Below are 20,740 nucleotides of genomic sequence, written 5' to 3' on the forward strand. Positions count from 1 at the left end.
AAATGACATGTTACTTTGTCTTCACGACCAAGACTCCTAAACAGCTGAACAGAAATCACAAACTGAATCTCACAGGAATAATTAGTATACAAAAAATAAACCAAGCCGAGCTAGAGCCACCTAGGCAAGCGGCCCTTGGGGTCTGCCTACAAAACAACTCATTTAGAACCAAAATAGTCACATGCTGAAGAAATTTGGACAGTGTTCTCCAAAGGTCCAGCTGTTCTAGGAAAACAACCTGCTATGAAAGGCTGTCATGAAAAATGGATCTTGTGCTGTGCAGCCAGGACCCAGCATGGAAAACAGACCAAATTGTTCATCCATCACTCAGGAATGGTCTTAGAGGTGAGACCATGGCAAAGGACCCAAGCCCCAGCTCCCCCCCAGACTGTGACAGTGCTTCCACTACTCGCACCGTAGGTTCATGCTACCTTTTGTTGATTTTGAGATGCCCACACTAGTTTGTAGCTGGAGTACAACCCAGCAAGCTTGTCGGTGTGTAATATCAAGACATTCTCCTTGTACTCTCCAACTTCCCTCTGTGCTTTGATTATCCCTGGCTAGGAGTTTCCAGAAAACCTGCTATAAATACCATCACTGCCAAAGAACAAGCCAACACCAAGGCCAATACCCTTCTAGTGTCACAGAACTTCAGCCTTCAAAAAGCAAGTCCACACTCGCATCTCTCTCCAGAAGCTTCTTGCATCCAACCAAGGACCCATCCCTCCTATCTGCTACTCAAACATGCAACCTCAGCCTCTGCAATGTTCCTCCAACATGGCCACACTCACAACCACGCACAGCTCTTCAAGTCAGCCCCCTTCCCACCAGCATCAACTTTTCATAGGGCTTGTCTTATACAAGTCAAAACCAATCTTTTGCTACCGGACTACATCTACCACAAATCTCTCATACAACACCTTACTTGAGTGCACCCCTAAACCATCATTCTGGAGCCTTTGGTGGCCATGTATCGCAAGGATTAGGAAATGCCTTCTTCCTTTGGTGCATAATTGCTCCTCTACAACTGTGCAACATTAACTAAGGGTTGTACCTCCCAAACACCCACAGGCTGGCAATCCAAGCTGTAACTAGGCAGTATTCTAGGACTTACTTATCCATAGGAAGGACACATCCTAACACATCCCATCTGCAGACATCAATGCTTTCACATTGACATTACTACTCCCTACCCTGAGCTCACAGATGAGTTAAATGTTGAGTTAGTTTTGGCAGAAATTAGCAGAAATTACAGTTTTGCTCCTCCTCCATGAGAACATTAATGACTCTCAGCAGTGCTGTGAGTCCCCCCAAGTGACCAGCAGTTGTTTGAAGCCTTTAGTAGGTTTTGAATTTTTAAACAAAGATGTGTTCTCCTGGGTGTTTACAGGGCATTAGGTAAACATTAAACTTTTTAGTAAAATGTAAAAACATTGAAAACCATCTCAATTACTCAGCTTTCATTTATACAGCACTGTGACCTCCCTGTCCCAGGAAGCTGTAGAAACAAGACTGAGTTACTAAATGAAAAAATGCACCTTTACAAGAAAAACTGAGATGACTCCACTGCCTTTTGGCAACCTTCAAATACAAGAACAGCAACAAAAATGATATAAACCCTGCTCACTTCATTTTAGAGATTACTCTTTCTTTTCATACCAGAGCAAAAGCAAAACATTGCAGGACAGAAGACTGGATCACATCCAGGTTTGAAGGCACTGCCCTCTTGTTAACACGTATGACTAGTGAAATCCTTGAGACTAACCAGTTTGATCCAGGAAATTACCATCTCCAGCAGACAAAGTAAAAAGCAATGAGTTTCCTGAATGCAACATAATTCCATCCTCCAAGTCCTCAAAACAGGTTCACCAACCAACAAGGAAGCAGTTCAGAGGTGCTAGGTGCTCTCTCGAGTTGGTAACGCATTGCTGAATTCCTGCTGCTTCTCACAGCGTGCTGAGGCGTTCCTTCGTTAGCAAGACACATCTTTCCTTGTCAAGTTTCCGCTCGGCCCCAACACTAATGAGAGGCTGACAGGTAATCATTTAAAACTGCATTTGCTCCAACTTTATAAAGTTATCTACTATGCACCTGGCCCAACTCGTACTGCAGACTACGTAAAAGCACTTAACAAGGCTTGGATTAGGCTCCCTATTATTTATTTAATGCCTATAGCAGGGGCATCCTCATGTGGGGGACTTGCAGTTTGAAGCATTAATACAAAGATATCCTGGGAAATCCAGCAGAAGTTAGGGAGTCACAAGTAATTTTTATTTTTTTTATATATATGTATATATAAATCAAGTTTTCTCCTCTTATTGTGAGAGATTTTCTCTGTGTCTTGATAGACAGGCTGGCAGGAGAGGACTTAGTGTATTTCACATTATGAAGGCCCTAGGCAGTGTACATTTGAGGGCAGTGACGATGCAAGTCAGTTCATAGTTATTTATCATGGATCTTTTTTCCTTGACACTGGATTCTGAACTGCAAATCTGGAGCCCTGGGCAGATCCCAGTACCCACTGCGAACAATGCATCAAAATAAAACCAGGAGAAAGAAGTTATCCATCCATGCCTTGGGCTAAAGGCATTGTTCCAACAAATTGCTTGGCTAGTTTATCTTCCTTGTGTGCATAGCACAATTCTCTTAAATTATTTTTCTGTTGTTAAATCCCACTGTGGTTCTGGGTCACTCATTGTAAGTCAAGGCAAGAGGCTGCTTGTGATGGAGCACAGACACAGGGTATTGTTTGCTCCCTGAGTACGGCATGGCACGGAACCCAAGGCCTCCCGTGAATAATTGTAGAAACTGGAATCTTTATACAAACACTTTTAAAGGAGAATTTGATTAAGCTTAGAAGTTATCTCCTCAGAATATTTGTACCAGTGAGACTTTATCGTGCACGGAGGAGAGAACCAGCCATGCAGCAAAAGGGAATTAGCTTAAAGGAGAACATCCAATTAACTGCTTTTGGGTTTGGTTTTGTTCTTTTTAATAGTTGTTTTAATTTATTTTTTAAGGGATAACATTAACAGCACAACATACTGATCAGAGATGCAAAGCTACTTTTGGCATTAGAAAATCTGTCCCTGAAGTTGTATGGTAAAGGCTAAAAATGACAGAAAATATACAAGAATAACATTTCAGCATTAACGAATGATGACTCTTCTTACTTGACCTGCCTCTTCAAGAGTGGTGGGACACAGGGTGCAAAAGAATGGAAATTGGGTCCCGTGAGGTCATCCCCCCAATACAGGTAAATCTCTTAAAAGGTAGCAAGCCACAGGGGAGCCTAGTTCTGTTATCAGAGGCATATTTCAACAAGCAACAAAAATTTGGGACCTTCAGGAGGACATACTTGTTTAAACTCCCAACATTTCCAACTACGTCCCAGATTTCCCACTACATCTCATGGCAGGAAGCAGATTTAACCCTCTTTCATGAGGAAAAAGCACAGGACAGAAGTAGGGACCCTTCCTGCAGGAAACCAGAACAAGCAAGTCAGTTATCGATGATGGAGACAAGCCTACAGGACATGCCACACTACAGCTTGGGGAAACTCAACATCCAGTAACTACTGCAATTAAAACAAATAGAATCCTTCAGGCCAATCTTTCCTATAGGAAACCCAAATCATCTTACATGAGGAAAAATAAAACATAAGCCAACACAAAATCCCCAAACAAATACGGCACAAAACTCTGAGAATCTGCTGGTTGTCCTGTGAATGCCCTTCCCAAGCGCCCCGCACCAGCAGCAAGGTCCTGGGTCTGGCACTGGGAGAACGACCTGCTGCAGGCTGTGGTCAGGCAAGGCAACCAGAGCGAGTCAAGTCTTCTTCAAATCAGCTTCTATACCCAGAGTACACCTGCAAAATCCAGACCAGAGTGCCACAACACAACTTTTACTCAGCCAAGGGCATCTTAGTATCCCCCTATCCCAAAGCCATTTATCCTACCCCACAGGCAGCACACAGAGCATAGCTATGGACCTGACAGCTCCAGGGAGTCCTCCATCCCCAGCTCTCACCCACAGTCAGCAGCTTCATCTTGGTGCAAGCTCAGGCTCAAAAATCTGCAGCCAGCACATTCTTACACACTCACACCACCTCTATCTTTCATACCAGAGAGCTTCTTGGCCTCTGCAAGGCACTGGCCAGCTGCAGGCAGTCAGGCACCCACAACAGGTACAATTGGAGGTGGCTATGTCTCCTGGAGCACATTTCCACCAGAAGCTGTGGCCCTGCCAACAGTACAAATCCCTGTGGTTCAACACCACTAGTCTCCTGGAGGAAGAAAACCATCTGGCAGCAAGGGTGAACCCAACTGGCAAACCAGACCTTGCCCAATACCCATCTGTACCAAGAAGCAGGGAGCTGGGAAGGATTTTCTGCTGTATGGAGTTCAGCTTAGTAACCATATGTCACGGTTTGAGGTTAGCCCAAACCAGGACACCATAGAACCTCCTTCACGTACTTTCAGAGCTTAGGATTAATGGAGAGATTTGTCCCCAGACCTGGAAGAATCATCTCACTAAGGTTATGGACAGACTAAAATCCAGCCTAGTTTTTCTCCCATCAACACTGCCTTTATCTTAACCTGTGACCCCTGGGGTGCCATTTTCAGAGAACACGCACAACCCCCAGCCCGTCTCCCACCTGAGCAAGCCAAGCTTGCTGGGTGCCTTCCTTTCATTTCCATCTGCCCAGGCAGACCTCTCTTCCAGAGGATGAACCAGGATCATACACAATACCCCAAAGGAGCTTTTCAAAGCATTGCTATGATTGCCTCATCATTACTTCGGCTAGCTGGAAGTACAATGCCCAGCGCTGCAGTGAGGCATCCAAGTCCTTGCCCCCTCCTGGGGTGACACCCAGGCAGCCACAGCACTAGCGTGGTTAATGCCCAGCTTCCGCATCTGAGACAGAGCCCTGGGCTCTGCCTACAGCCTATAATAAGGAGAGAAATAAGCACTTTCAGGATTAGATCAGTTTTCAACACCTAATTTAGGATTAAATTAATTATACCCTAGAAAAATTTATTTCCCTCTAAGGGATTCTGGACAGCGAGCTCAGGCAGCAATACCCATATTCACTGATGAATCCTGCACCTTGTGATTGACTAGACAGGCACAAGTCTTCCTCTGGCAAACTCATTGTGCCCATTCTTCTGTTTTATTAATTCACCTAATTCTCCTTTCCATCATGACTTATTCTAAACTTTGAATACACAAGGCAGTATCAAGTCTGTAGCTGCCTAGATCTCCTATTCATCCTTTTCCTTTAGAAATCAGTTCAGTTTTGTCAGTCGCATAGTATCATCTTCTATTTTAAAAGCTTATTCACGTCTTGCTAAGCCATACAGTTTCATCTGCTAGATGTCAGACAAATTGTATCTGCTCCCCAAAGTGTGCAGGCGGGGGAAAGCTCCTCCCAGTTCACATGTGCATGTTTTATTTCTATCATCCTGTTCCAAACTACCTTAGTCAAAACTAAGTGTTCATCCAGAATCAGAACAAACACCTTGACCTCTCCCTCACCATCATCCCAGCTGCAGCCAGCATGACATGTGTCAGTTGTTCTCTTACTCCCATTTCCTGATGTCCCCAGTATAAACTCCTCGGCTGATCCATGTTTTTTCCCCATCTTATGAGTCCCTGCCCTTCGCTGCCCTTGTTAGGCCAGGCCTACAGCCTTCTTCCATGCAAACTTCTCCCCTTTCAGCAGGGGAAACTTCTAGATGATTTATCCATCTGATAAAAGTTCAGACCTCCTGTATGCTATGGTCCTCAAGATTCTCCTTCTTGATGACTTCAGAAACTAGTTCCCTTAACATTTTACAGCAATTCTCTCCCTAGCCCTTCTGCAACAAAAGCAAACAATTCCTCTCGCACTGTCAGCAGGCCCTTCGCTGGATTTTGGGGAGTTTTTTGTTCAGTTGGGGTTTGTTTGTTTGTTTTTACATACACACATTCACATTTTGTTTACCATTTACTAAAAGCAAGACCAGAAATTACATTTGCTCTTACTAGTTCAAAGACAATTTGTCTGGATAAGCCAGAGCATGGTTTAGAGGGGAATGAGATAATGGGTTTGACACCCAGTTCTCTCTCAAACATCACACTGTAGCTTTCAGACTGGAAGTTGGTTTATGAAATAAAATCCACTCTCACACTCTTATTCATAAAGCTGATACTTGGGGATTAGATTAAGATCTCAGCACACAAACAGCACCAACACTGAACTCTTCCCTTTCAGCCTGAATTCCAGCTCATATCACATCCTGCAAGGCAGCGCCTATCCTAAGGGAGAAGCGCCTAGTGCTGCTGTGTTGTTCATTCTCCACAGCTTGCAGAGACAGGAAAGGCCTGCAAGACACACACACACATTCTGGAAACAAAGGCTTCCCCACATACACATATGCCCATTCTTAGTTAAGGTCCAAAGCTTAATTAAGTTCAGACCTTGAAGTCTAAACCACAGTAGTTGCTGGAGCGCTGATGCCTTAAGACTTCAACACTGGAAGTTATCAGACACTGATTTGTTTATGTAGGAAACAGGCCATCAGGAATACTAGATGCAGCCTTTTAACTCCACTCAGCATTAATTCAACACTGCATTCCCGTTTACAAATACAAACCATTACTGGGTAGAAATGTAGCACCCGTGTTTTTGAATGAAAGCAGCAGCACTACCACTACTTTACCTTTGCTTCTGGACTCCTCAGGAGATTCCTCAGGTATGTGTTCAGGCAGAGGAAGCCCCGGGTTCCTCACCTGCTTATTTATGCTCCCTGATCAAAACTAGGGGAAGTTCCTTCTTTTTCATTTGTTTCTCTCTGATTTACTTCGGGGCGGGGGGGTGGAGGCGGCCACGGGCAGGAAGGGCTGGCTGGTTTGTATTGAAGGCTAAGAGCTGAAAGATCTTTGAGTCAAACACCTCTGCTAAAAAAGCAGATCGCTACCTTACAATACTGGTACTCTATTCTCCACCATCAGGAAAATTATGAAGATGCCTTCCAGTAAGGAAACACCCTCAACTCTTAAAAATGCTGTCTGTGCTCCCAAAACCCCAAGCCCATCTCCCTCCCCACCCCCCTTGCTTCACAATATAGAAAGGCATGACTAATTCCTGCCCCCCACACACTACAGCATTGGAAACCACCATAGGGTCCTGCCACATTAGTTCTGCGGCTTTTAACACACAGGAGCAACGCAGAAAACTCCCTGTCATGTGTCCTGTGCCAGCACCCGGGCTCCCAAAGCTCCGCCGGTACCCTGCCTGTGGAATGTAACAGGACAACGTAACATGGTTTCCTCGGACCTGCCCTGTAACATCTTGTCTGCCCTTCTGCTTTTAGTGCTTAGTTACACCCAGCCCACAAAGAAAGAAAATATTACCTTCCTGAAAATCCCAAGGTTCCACCCCATTGCAGAATTTCCTGCCATTTTGAGCATCTGTCAGCAACATCTACACACTGCTAAGCTTCAAGGGTAAGAGCTGCCTTTCCCCATATACGTTAAATGCATTTCTTTCACTGCAGGACAAAGATGACGATCTTCACTTGTACAGCCAACTGCTAGCTCTTCGCATGCAGCAGACAGCAGTTTATTCTTCAGGTCCTCACTGTAATAGCGAGGACGCTGTCAGCTAGTCTCCATCCACACCCTATGAGCTCAAGGTGGGCTCTACCCCCTCAAGACCAGCCAGTGCCCCAGTCCCACCACCTCCCAAACCCAAGAGCTGCCTCGCCACAGCGCTGCCGGTTGGCTGAAGGCGATGCCCGCGCCAGCAGCGCTGCCGAGCGCTCGGCTGCATGGCAGCACCGTGCTGGAGGCTGCTCGGGCCTCCTGAGACATCTACACACAGACCGTGCGATGCAGGACGGGGCAAACCCCAGTTGGGGCTCCTGACCAAAAACTGAATGGCAGGGGATCAATTACATATCAGAACCACCTTTTACATCAATAACATTTTACTACGTATTTTATTACATCAATGGCTTGAAAAAATTTTATTTGATGTCAGCAAACATTGGAAATCATAGAAAAATGAACTATGTAGAATTTCACAAAGGAATTTACTATATTTCCTCATACAGTAAAATAATTCAAAACCAAATGTTACTTTTCAGTGGCTAAGCGATTTTATAATGCTATGAACATTCATCACAGTAAGTGTGCTGAATAATAGAAAACAGGCAAAAAAGACATTTAAAATATTACTTACAACAGCATTATTACAACATACTTTCTTTAAAACCCCAACGAGTATTTTATCACTTCAAAAGCTATACAGCATTTCCATTATATTTGCAAACTTAACCTTATACATCTTTTAAAATCTTGAAAAAACTTCTTTTAAGCAATCTATAAGCAGTTAACAAAATTGATAAAATCTACATAATGGAATACTATACACTCCAGTATAAATTTTATTTTAGGAGAATATGAATGTAAACACTCATTATTATACAACATGCATAGACTATACTGACCTTCCATCTTCTGAACTGTAACTTTCACTGCAATTGTGCTTTACTATCAACAGGAAAAGCTGCATTAATCCAGGGAGTGGCAGAAAGTATTTGCTTTAGGGGCATTGCACAAGATCACTAGATTTTGACTTGCTGAAGACAAGCTGGAGCTAATAAAATTCATTTTTATTTTCTTTTTTTTTTGTAAGTATCAGGCCACTCATTGCTGAATGGGCTATGCATAACTTTACACAGACTTGAAAAAATGCATTGTCAGAAAAATCTCCCACTACATTTTTGCATTTCATTGACTTGGAGATTTATGTTCACAAATCCAGTGATCAAGTTAGTGTAATGCACTGTTTGGCTCATATTTGGTGTGCAAGAATACCAACAGCATATTAGCGATTTAGAGAATAAAAACTGAAATTTAAAGTGACAATGAGCATATTTTAATACAGAATGTTTCAGATGTATTTGTACAGGAAAGAAAAACGTTTGTCAGGACATTGCTTTAAGAGAATAAGAGTTTCACTCTTACATTAACTATTAAAAAAGTGTTCTAGTGGATATTTATGGGGTCTTCCTGGTTGCAAACTTGTAAAAATGTATTAAGAACTCTTTATCCCCATTGGTATTAAATATATCAAGACACAACCATTGTGGTTGCACTACCAGTTATGGCTACTATGGTCTTAAGCATCTGATTGTACATTGTTGCTGTATTGTTAAGCACAACTGAGGCATGTATTTTTTCCCTTGGTTATAAGATTATATTACAAAAATTGATCACTGTTTCAAACCAGTTAAACACGAATATTCAAGTAACAAGGTTGTTTTAATGGATAAGCGAAAAAAGAAGTTACCTAGCACTTTACACAACTACATAAAAATTAAATAGAACAAATGAAATTTGTTTATGCATATGCAATACACTTTTATATCTTTAAGATTTCTAAAACTAAAACTTAAACTATCATTTTCTTTAACGATACCGTATTTTGCACAATAACTTATACTTAGGAGAAATAATTTCCCATTTTCCACAAAATATATATAATTATGACATTCACATCGATAGTTTAAGAAACAAAATTTAAGTGAATATTCTATCTTATGCAGTTCTTTGTGGACCCTTCTAATCAGAATGCAACCAGTTGATGTATCTAATGCTTGACCCATTTAAAAAAAAGAAAGAGAGAGTCTTCACCTAAATAAGACCAAACCATTTAACTTTCAAAAGCTAAAATTATTTTATCGCATTAAAAAATATAGTTAAAGAGAATGTAAAAACCTAAATGTTTAAAATACAGTGCTATTATGTTGTATGTATCGACTACAATAAGATAGCAGTCAACTGAAAAGTAATGAAACAACTTTTTTCTTCCTAATATCATAATTTATACATGTTTCCCCCTACCCCTTGGGGATGAAGCCAAAACACAACTTTTCTGATCATAAGATGGACAGATATGAGGGCAAAAAACGATGAAAAGTCCTCACAGGTAACTTAACTTGCCAGGAGAAGCCTCTCCCGATGAGTTTCACCAGCTTGGATGCAAGCTCACACAACCCGCTCATGCTGGCGAGGACCTGTCTCCGTGCACTGCTACCAGCAGGAGGTTTAATACTAGAGTATTTGTAATGAGTGGCATTGCTTTACACCAGAACTGTCAGCTGAATTCACAGTGCTATTTGCCCGGTCTTTAATCCTAATTCACACTGGCTAACAACTAGTGTCCTTTCCCACAAGAGACTCCCAACTCCAGCTGGCACAGGACTGAAGGAACATCTGCAGGGTCACTGTCAGAGCTGCCAGTTCACATCAACAGCTGGAGCGATGCTGCCACAAACTCGGGATTATAGGTTTCCCATACAGAGGACAGTATCCTCTCATCATCTCAAACGATCTCTCTGGAGCTACCAGAATCAAAGTGCTCAGATACAGCTGCAAAGTGGCTGAAACAGGCCCTTTTTGGATTCCACACTCTAGCTTGCCCTAAGAAATGCCTATCTGGTCCTTCACCTGCATGTTGTTGCTCAGTTTCCGATGTTGAATTACTTTCCTCACACAAGGCCCAAGGAAGAGACCACCTCAGCGCTACGTGAGGCTGCCTCCCCTGCCTCTCCCTGGTTTGTGGCTACACTGCAGGAGGTGCAGTCACAGCTGGCTCTGTTAGCCCACCTCATTTAGGCAGAGAGAACAGAGCCATCACACCACACAACACGGCACAGCCCAGCAGCTCAAACGTGAGCACCAAGTTCAGGGCTAGACTCTGAGCTGCAGCACCTCAGCTGTAGGCCAGAACATGGACTCGCTCATTTCAGGTTGTCTTGCAGCTGGTGTCATACACTGCTGCATGCTGTCTTGGTCTGAACCCTCTGTAGAGGCAAAAAAGGTCCTTTTCCCCCACTTGCAAAGACACCTTGTGGTTTCTTTCAACATCATTAACCATTTTTAAATGCTTTGTGACTAGTGTTATTTTGCAGCTTTCCACTGGACAAGAAGTAATACTGCTGCTTCTAGCTTCTCTGAACACTGTCTGCTCAGCAGTCAGGAACTACCCTTGTTCAAGGTGCAAAGTCCTCACATACAGGACTTTCAAGGACAGCTCCAGCTCAAGTCAGCTAGATAGGCCACAGCACAGGTCATCCAAGCAGAGGGCTGGGGATTTGAAAGCTGCATGCACCAAGTATTTGGAAAAGCACCTCTTAGATTTTAAATTGCATATTTTGGTTCAGAACATGAAAGCGATGTGTGCTTCAGAAGGGTTAAAATGGCCAATGAAATTAACCCGGTTCTTCTCCAGTAAACTTCTGAAAGACCAAAAACTACTTGAAGGTTGAATTTCGTTCTCCAACCATCATCCAGACTTCCAGTGGGAGAAGTAGATTGATGTCTTTGGCAAACAGCGCTCTGAAGAGGAATGAGACACTGGGACAGAAAGTGACCTATGGTAGCCAAATGTAAAAAGGCACATATTCCAAAAGGAGAGGCACCAGAGAAAGTTGTTTTGACTTAATCCCGCAGAGGATCAGGAAAAAGAAAGTTGTGTAGCACTCATTTAACAAGTTACAATGCAAATGCTGAATGCCAGGGGTTAAATAGCGTATCAAACAGTTTCAGGTTACGTATTCCCTTTTGCACTAAATAAAAGCCATTAAAATATACAGGAATAAAATGCTCAATTAGGGAGCTTTCTATGAAGCAAGAGCACACAAATACAGTGGAAAGAATTGCACAAACCAGAAGTGTAATGAGTTGCATCTACAACCTTGGACTGACCAAACCTTAAAAACAACATTTCCTATCACTTTGCATTATTCAAGATTACTTGTTAACATGCCCTGTCATTTCAGAACAAACCTGACACCACTGGCATGTGCACAGGCCTCTCCTTTATAGAAAGCTCGCTAATAATAGTGTCATCGTAAGAATACACAGGAAGCGGAGACCACAAGGCCATGCAGCAATACGTACTTATACCCTACGGACCAAGTATTACAAGAACTCCTAATGTGTAGAGTTACTGTGGGGCTGCTAAGGAGCTCCTTGTTTTGCAGGTTGGTCAAAATTTACAGACAGGTGTTACTGGTTCTAGGAATCCCCATGCTTAAGCAGAACGTTGATGAAATGGAAAGCTGAGCTACCGGGGTGCTTTTGAAAAAGTGGAGGCAGTATGGAGGAATGAGGGGAGATTAAGGCAGATGTAGCACAGGACTGGAAGCGTTTGCCTTTTTTTGGTAATAGCTGCTTGTCCACAGATATGATGCAGATGGCTGTCTGAGGTTTGCTAATACCTGATATCCTGGATAACACAGTAGTCAACACAAATTGTTCTAGGCTACAGCACCTTCTCACGAAGCAGATGCATATCTGACATCAAGAACAGAAGTAGCCTGGAGGGAAGGGGAGGGGGAAGAAAAAGGAGACGTTTAGTTTAAAAATGAATACACATAGGCTTTTTTGCATCTCCAAACTTCACCCCAGATCTATGGTACTGAAAACAGCAAGACGGATAACCCTAGCACATGGGAGGAATTGCAAGAGCGTCCCCTATTCTGAGCCACACCAGGACTTGTTGGGAGTGCAAACACTTGAGAATTAAGACTGAAGTTGAAGCTGCTTTACAATCAGCAGTCTCACCTCCCCCCTTCAAAAGGAAGAAACAAAACAAAAAAAAAAAAAAAAAGGAACTGTGGCCACTTGCTATGAAAACACACTGAAGGGGAAAGCCCAGAGCAGTCAGAGGGCTGACGAAGCTTTTACTAGGTTGGCAGCCAGGTACACAAGGCATGCTAAGCAAGAAAGCACCCAAGGGACTTCAGTGTTAGGCCAGCAAAGTCTTCTGACTACTGCTGACTGAGTCCACCTGACCTGACCAGCCAGCTGTGCAAGTGCTCTCAAGAGCAGGCACCAGCTGCATGGTACTGCACAGCTCAGGAGAGATGAGGAACCCCCCTCCTAGCCCATATATATCACTTCTGTGATGACCCCAATGACATTTCACTTTGCCCCCAGAACTGCTCAGACAGGCACCCAGTCAGCACTGTGCTTTTGCTGCCTCTGAAGGCAGGAGCACCACGTTTACAGCCAGGCTGAGAGGCAACGCCTGATGTGCTCAGAGAGCGTGGTGGCCACGACATGCCCACTGTGTGACACCCCTGTGTCCCTTCCTTGTAAAAAGCTGTAGACTTGTAGCTAAAATCCCCTCCATGCTGCCAGCACCTTCCTCCTCCCAGCTGTGACACATCAGTTCCTACTGTCCAAGAAGCACAAGTCACACGGTGCTAGTGTAAGGCATACATGGTATGTCAGGGCTGGCAGCTCATTGCCACCCTGCCTGGCTCCTGCCTGTGTCAGCCTGGTGCAGGCAGGCTCTGCCCTCATCCTTTACTATACTGCAGGGCACAGTGAACCGCTCAACACTCTCAATAGCTGCCTTTCCTCTAGGCTTTGCAATTATTCCCACCAGCCTATTGTTCTGGTCTCCCTTCCACCACACAGCACTTGCTCAGCTCCAGCCGGGGCACTTTCCATCACTAGTTTGGGGATCACAACTGCTGCTCCACCAGCCATTTCACCAGACCTTTCTGTCATGGCTCCACTCTCCTTTCTCCTCCTCAGCTAACTTGTCTAGGATCCTCACGCTCCAGTATCAACACATTTGGCCACATTAGCGCACTACAGTTCCTGCTGCAACTCAACACATTTTCTTCCTATTTCAAGCAAGACTCCCATTTTTTGACCGTAACTTTCAGAACCAAGGGTGCACTTCAATCCAGAAAGAATCTCAGAGGGTTCAGAGAAGAAGCACTCTGCACTTCCAACAGATACAACTCCACTGTTCACAAGAAAAGGTAGTGACACAAGCCACTTGTCTTTCAAATGGGTGGCTACATACTAGTATCATTGCTGCTTTGCTCCACCTCTCAATTCTGGAAGAATGGGACAATTTCACCCACACCCTTCTGAGGGGACAAGGTTTTTGAGTTTGGTTTTGTTCACCTATCATACCCTTGGACCTAGTCCCCAAACATAGGCATCTCTGATTAATACATTATTAGGATTTGTGAAGCAATGAAGTTCTGCTCTCTGAATACCTGAATGGCAACGTACAATTGAGACAACCATAATCAGGGTAACAGAAATATACAGTACACTGAGAAGCCTTTAGTCCATGTGAGACCAAAATTTGTCTTTTGTTGACTGTGCTTGAATTTAGAAGATAAGGCTTTTGTGCCAAGCTGTTTTACAAAATCAGGCCTAAGACAGCCCTAAAATAGACATTTTTAAAATGCAAACCTCCAGCAGGGTCTTCTCTTGCAAGACTGTGTTAATTTTACATTTTTGTAACTAACTTTCATATTTAAACACTCCACAGTCTCTTAGTTAAACTTTAAACACACATTGTCCCTGGAGAAGCATTATCTCCATGAAGCTTCATCAAGGAGAGGCTGTTTCTAGAATTTGTCTTCACAGACACTGATTTAAAAAAATCAAGGAAATTTTGTCTATAGGCAATTCCAGAGTGAACCGTTTCACACACTCGCCTTGTTTATAGCTTTCTTCCCTTCCCCCGAGTGAAACTGCTCCATCGTCAAAAATGAAAGAGCGAGCTTTGCCTCAGAAGACTGTATGGTCCCACAATGCCAAACCTAGAACAGCTTGGAGAACTGAGTGCGGGGAAAGCATCCAAGTGAGATAAAGACGTATGGGCTTTCGGCAGCAAGAGGCATTAAAATGTCCATGTGCTGATGATACACGGATACTGCCAGAGGACTGCAAATTAACTGTTTTCTTTCCACTTTCATGTATGTCTGGAATTCCCAATTCCCACAATCAGTACTGGAATCTGTATATCCAGAGGAAGTGAAATATGCTCGGATTGAAGATTGTCAAAAATGGCTTTTGCAAAGCCATTTGCACAGACACACACACACATCTATCTGAACTGAGCTCAGATTGGGAATTTTATGTGACTTTTAAATTGGATTTACCTCATCTTCCTCTTCGGACATTTTAGTGGAATTATCAGGGGATTTTACAGGCTTCTGGCTATTGGTTCCATTTGTCTCCTCTTTGCCATGCTCTGCCTCCCACTCCTGTAGAACTTCATCTATGTTGAAGCGACGTCGATAATTTACAAAAAAGTTTTTCACTTGCACCACAGATTTGTTTCCAATCACATCAGAGATTGCCTGAAAGTCTCGGCCATATTTCCTGATTGCTAAAAGCAACAAAAGAAAAAGAAAAGTAACGTGTTATTTCCACAAAGACCACAAATCAGGCTCAAGTCACAGGATAAGGAACTGAAGCTCAACTTCTATCAAGGTTTCAAGCCTTTCTCAGATTAAGCCAGGGGGTGGAAAAAAAGTCTAAACTGGGCAAGAGACACAGTTAAGACCAACCCTGGAGAAGAGAACAGAAGTGTAGTAAAGATGGACAGAGTCAAATCTAGAAGACCTGGGTACATCTGCCTGTACTACTTGAGATATTACACAGACAAAACGGATAGCATCGACTCCAGTAGAGTTTCACTTTCTGAAAGCTTGGACAAGTAGAGATTATTTGCAAACATTCACATGGTGCACTTTATACCGCCCGAGGAGGGGAAGGGGTGATACCGTCTCCTTTGGTGACATCCATTCTTTGTGCATTAATACACAGCAATGTCAAACCCCTTCATTAGCCACCGAAGGGAAACAGAGCTCTGAAATGCAGCAGTTTTGATTATCACCAGCTGAGGAACAAATAGACTTGTAGTGCCATACCTTGCACAGCAAGAAGCTGCTCATCCGTTGTCCAACGTGCATTAAATTTCTGAACGACCTAGACATCAAAAAAACTAGGTAACTTCATTTACATAAGCAACAACTTTCACTTGTATGTAGCTCATAAAAACCTCACAAAAATACAGGGAATTAACTGCTAGTCAAACTATATAATTCCTTTTAGTAGCAACAATGTTTTCAACGTAAAAAGCACTGCACATGGCATCTACTCAGCTGAGAGATATGCTGCATCTGTAAGTCACGGTAATACAAAAAGATAGGGAATGGTCTGAGCAGATAACCAAAAGCCACACTCTTTCCAGAGCACTTACTTGTTTTTATCACAGACACCCTCTGTAATCTTGGTCAAATTATTTCCAGCTTGTGGTGCCAGAGTTGGAAGGAAAACAGCAAAAACATCAAGTGCCAAGAGAAAGACGGGCCATTAACATCCTCGCCTATGTCTCTCAGCATTTAGAGCAAAGCAACTACCTCTCTCACAAGGGCATATGGATACAACACTGACAAAACATGGTGTATCTGGGATACCTGTACTTCTGTTAGAAACTATTTTCACATGTTAAAAGCTTCTCGCTCTTCTCAACTCCCATCTCCCATTTCCACTACACAACAGTGAACACGGTAATGGTCTTGATTCACACTGACACACTGTCACACTGACAACTAATAGGACATTGGTCCTAGTTTACTGGCAACATGAGTAGCCCTGGTATATAGACACAGATTTGCATTTAGCTCCACAACAAACAAGGGTCAGAAAACGGTCCTACCTCTGGAAGTCTGTATGGTTCTATACCACCTTCAAGTTTTTCTTTGAGTGCGCTGTTTGTCTGTTTGATATTCTGAATCTGAAAAGAAAGTTTCATCCCCTGAGCAATGATCAAAAAAAGAAATCTTTGGACAAGTCTTCTTCCAGCAGCCCCAGCAGGAAGCCCACAAGCTCAGCATTCCAGTTTTCCTCACAACCTCCCTTTTCCAAAGAGCAAGTTTGTTGTATTGGAATAAAGGAATGCTGGAGCAGCTAGCACATCAGGAGATCCCATTTAATTTGTTCTATCCTGTCTGCAGGTTGTTGGGAGCAAGAACTGTCCCAACTTCCAGGTCTGTATAAAGCCCAGCATAAGAAGAAAGGCCCCGTTCACAGCAAGTACTGAATCAAAGACTGCTACAGAGCTCTGCTTCTCCCAGAGTGCCAAGAAAAAGGCTTTAGGCTAAAATAACAATTCTATTAAGTTTAATAAAGAGCTTGAGCCAGATCTCTGCTTTAAAAACAGTGAAAATGTTCAGATCTAGGAAACAAACTCATGTAGTAAGCCTGTCTTTACTAGCAGGTATTTGAAAAACATTTGTTTAAAAGGCAGATCCATCAAGGAAGTAAAAAGTCAGTAGGAAAGCTGGTATGATGCCTGTCTAAGAAAGGATAAAACAAACATATCTGCCCGTTCCAAAAGTAACATAGGAAAAGGCACAGGAAATTGATTGCTGAAGACGGAAATCAGATACTGCCGAAACCAATGTCACCTGAAGGAAGTTCAGAGTTAAAATGTAAGGAACTCTGAACTGTGAGAAACTAAGTGCCAACAAATATTCCTTCAAGTCAGTGCTATGGACTTTTCCTGCTTCAATTTAGGTATAAAGCAGACTTGCCCGTAGAACTAAAACATGAGATGTAAAACACAGGGCTGCACTAGTTTATAGCACAAGGCTAGCAGCTTGTCAATTAAGCCACATAATGACATGCATCATCACTGTCAAGCAACAAATTCCTGTAAACTTTGCAGACTGTGACAGGCACTACCACCAGAAGCAGCAGTTATTCTTGAACTCTCCCATCCATACCTGTCGTTTGATTGAGACTAATTCCATGTCCAGTTGTCTGAGTACAGTGGTAGCAGCTGTCGCATTGGCGGAAACTGCCTCCACATCTTCTTGGGAAAGGAACATTCCTTTGGGAGGTTTCCTCTTCGCTCTGTTCTTAGCCTGCGTACTGTGCTTCTCCTTCTTCACCTGAGGAACAGTTTCAGCGGGCGGCACCTGGCAAACAGCAGTCATTTTACAAAACTAGATCACCTTTAAAGGTCTCTTCCAACTCAAACCATTCTGCCATTCTGTGACTTTGAGCCATCGTCAAAGTTTGGAGAATGAAAATGGTAGCTTGCAAACAGGGAGACATTTTTTTGCTTGAAGTGGCATGCCATACAAACACTGTCTTACACAAATCTCTCCTTTCTTCTAGGCAGCTTTCAATGTTTACAGAGATACTGGCTGTCTTCTCTGCCCATTCTCATTTTGGGAGGCAAGCCCAATTTCCCAGCAGTTAAATATTCTGGTTATTTTCAAACACTTCAAAACCTCTCTTCTTGCTTTCATCACCAGGCCTGAACACATCAGTTTAACTGAACACCAGAGGGGAAAAAAGTGGAGTTTGGAGACAGGGAAAGAACACAACTAGAAGAGCTTACAGAGACTTGTTTTTCTACATGTCAGACAGGAGAATGAATAAACCAAATTTATTTAAAGGCTAAGGATAAAGGAGAAAGGTGACTACAAAGTAATTCTTGGATCGTTATGCAGTTTCTTGGAAGCCAAGTTTTCTTGCATAGCACTAATATATCCACTGTTCCGTTAAACTGATGCAGTTTTGCCCACAAATAAAATTTAAGTCTCCTTTGGAAAAGGGAATATTGCACACACCACTAATTTTTATGCCTTCTAAAGCAAAGAATTAGGCGCACACCTCTAACAGATAGATTAGCTAGGATACTATACTACAAATCCTCCAAAAGCACATCTGATTCTCTAATACCAAAACCATTTCTTCCAGAAGTTATTTTCAACAAGCAAATCATACCCAAGATTTATTACCCAGTGGCTGGAGACTGGCCAAGAACACAGAAGAAGCATGGCAGAAGAGAGAAAAAGCAGAGAGGGGAGGCCGCACATCTAAAATCCTCCTCTTGATCACTGCCAGCTTTGAACACACTGGCTTCACTCAGCACTATTGTTTCCCTCCTAATTTGCAGCTACGTGTAGTTTCTACAGTTTGCAGCATTTGCTCACTAGTGAGCATTAGAACACCTTCACTCAAACCCACACGAGGCTGAGCACAAAGCCACACATAAGCATGAGGTTCTGTCTCCTGAAGACTGGAGGACCCTAGCACGGCTGCTGGCAGATAAAAGCTTGCACCCTCTTTGTGGGCTCAAAGGCCAGAGCTACATAGGAGCAGTAATGTGGACAACCGCCTGTTCTCAATCCTTTTCTTCCCTCCTTTAGTGCAAAGGACTCCATGAGAGACGATGCTTAAGGCGAGCCCAGGAGCAAGAGACAGCTACTGCTGTTGCAGGATACATACCCTATTTCTTTTTTGCAGAAGGGAGTGGGGAGCAGGAGAAACCAGACTGGTTTAGCTATGAACAGGTGAGGTAAGCTCTGCACTCCACTTTCAGAAGCAAGCACGTTGATAACTGAGACAGGTAAATTATTCAACACGGACAGACGTTTCAGATTTCTTCATATTCATCTACGTACAGAATTTCACAGGATCATGCAGTAGTGCCTCACAACAGGTTCAGGCTGTAGGCTGACCAACACACAATACCTGCAGCACAAATACCCCAGAAGCCTCAACATTACGGAGAAATGAAAGCGGTTTCAAATGATTGTTTTACACAGTTCAGAGAATGTGAGATTCTTTTGTATTGTGGACAAGAAGCCAGCAGAACAGTTTTTGACAGCTCCGAATGCCTCCAGGCCCCACTGGTATCGCACAGGCTCTGAAAATTTGAACATCTACCCTATTCTTGGAAACTCTTGCTTTCCTGGCCGCACACCTCTCTAGAATTAAATTAATTCATTAAAACCGGAGAGAATTAAAACGCAGGGATTTAGCAGTGCTTCCCTCTTTAGATATGCAACTGCTATCCAGTGCACTTCAGTCTTACAAAACACTTAATACAAACAAGTTCCCCTTGTTCAGATTTTACAGTGTAAAAAGACCAAGGCATCTCAAGCCATGTAAAAGCAGAGGATGAAATGGGAGGCATTTCCAGGAACAGGGAAGATGCGGAGAAAGCAGCTGTAGTTAAACCTGAACAGTTGCACTAACACTGAAAGTACTAAAAAAAAAAAAAAAAGGAAGATTCCCCCTCCAATGATCCCCAAAAGAGGAAACAGATGAGAGATTTCAGATACTTTGAGAAATCCCAGTATTACTCGGCAAGTCATACAGTAACTGACATGTCTCAGAGCTGGAAAAACCATCTCTGTGGGGTTGGGACAGGGAGGTTCTTTACGGTAAAAGTCCTGGGCTAGTGGTACATCACCACCCCTGCTCGTCCGACCATGTCGTTAAGAGAAATGTAACGACCAAGAAAGAACACATTCACCTCCTGGATACCTGCTCTCTCTCTAGACATTTTCAATCAGCGCCAGGCTCAGGTATTGCGAAATCAAATCATATTAACTCTGAACAGGCTATGCAGGTTGTCAGCTTCATTTTACCCATCAGTACGATCCCTGTCCAGAAAATCCCTCACAGGGCTGCCCACCATTGCATACACAGCCAGGCTGCGCATGCTCCATGAGTTTTGGTGATCTCTTTCAGACTGGTTAGTGTGCCATGGCCTGTATTAGTGTGATGGGGAGGGCAGACAGCCTCCTCCCATACAAGACTTTCTACAAAAATGTCTTGATGGCAGCTATCAGCCATCTGCTGTGGTTTAGCCTCACAACAGAGGCATCTGAGTTGGCAAAGAACTACCTTACCCTCTTCCACAGCAAGTTCAGAGCATATGCCAGCCTTGGTAGGGAAGGAAGCAATAATAAAGGGGACTGAAGGAAAGTCTCTTACAGATGCAAGCTTTCAAAGAGCTTATGGAAAAATATAAACTTGAAAATTTATTAAAATAATAGTAAATGAGATGATAGTCTTAATTATTTACAAGACACACTGGAGAGCTGTGATATGC

At 43.1% G+C, this 20,740-nt stretch overlaps 1 protein-coding gene across 1 annotated transcript in view; it reads right to left on the minus strand.

Annotated features, from left to right (window-relative positions):
* Positions 1-11,329: 11,329 nt before the first annotated feature.
* Positions 11,330-20,740, minus strand: part of RCOR1 (REST corepressor 1) — an 83,685-nt gene continuing 74,274 nt past the window's right edge. The window contains exons 9-13 of the mRNA XM_086461947.1: positions 17,610-17,804; positions 16,541-16,618; positions 15,750-15,807; positions 14,976-15,205; positions 11,330-12,374 (exon numbers count right to left, since the gene is read on the minus strand). Of these exons, the coding sequence (XP_086318073.1) occupies positions 12,333-12,374; positions 14,976-15,205; positions 15,750-15,807; positions 16,541-16,618; positions 17,610-17,804 (603 nt within the window). The 3' untranslated portion in view covers positions 11,330-12,332. The remainder of the gene's footprint in view (positions 12,375-14,975; positions 15,206-15,749; positions 15,808-16,540; positions 16,619-17,609; positions 17,805-20,740) is intronic.

This window comes from Leptosomus discolor, chromosome 3 (assembly GCF_034619465.1).
Source record: "Leptosomus discolor isolate bLepDis1 chromosome 3, bLepDis1.hap2, whole genome shotgun sequence".
Lineage (NCBI taxonomy): Eukaryota > Metazoa > Chordata > Aves > Leptosomiformes > Leptosomidae > Leptosomus > Leptosomus discolor.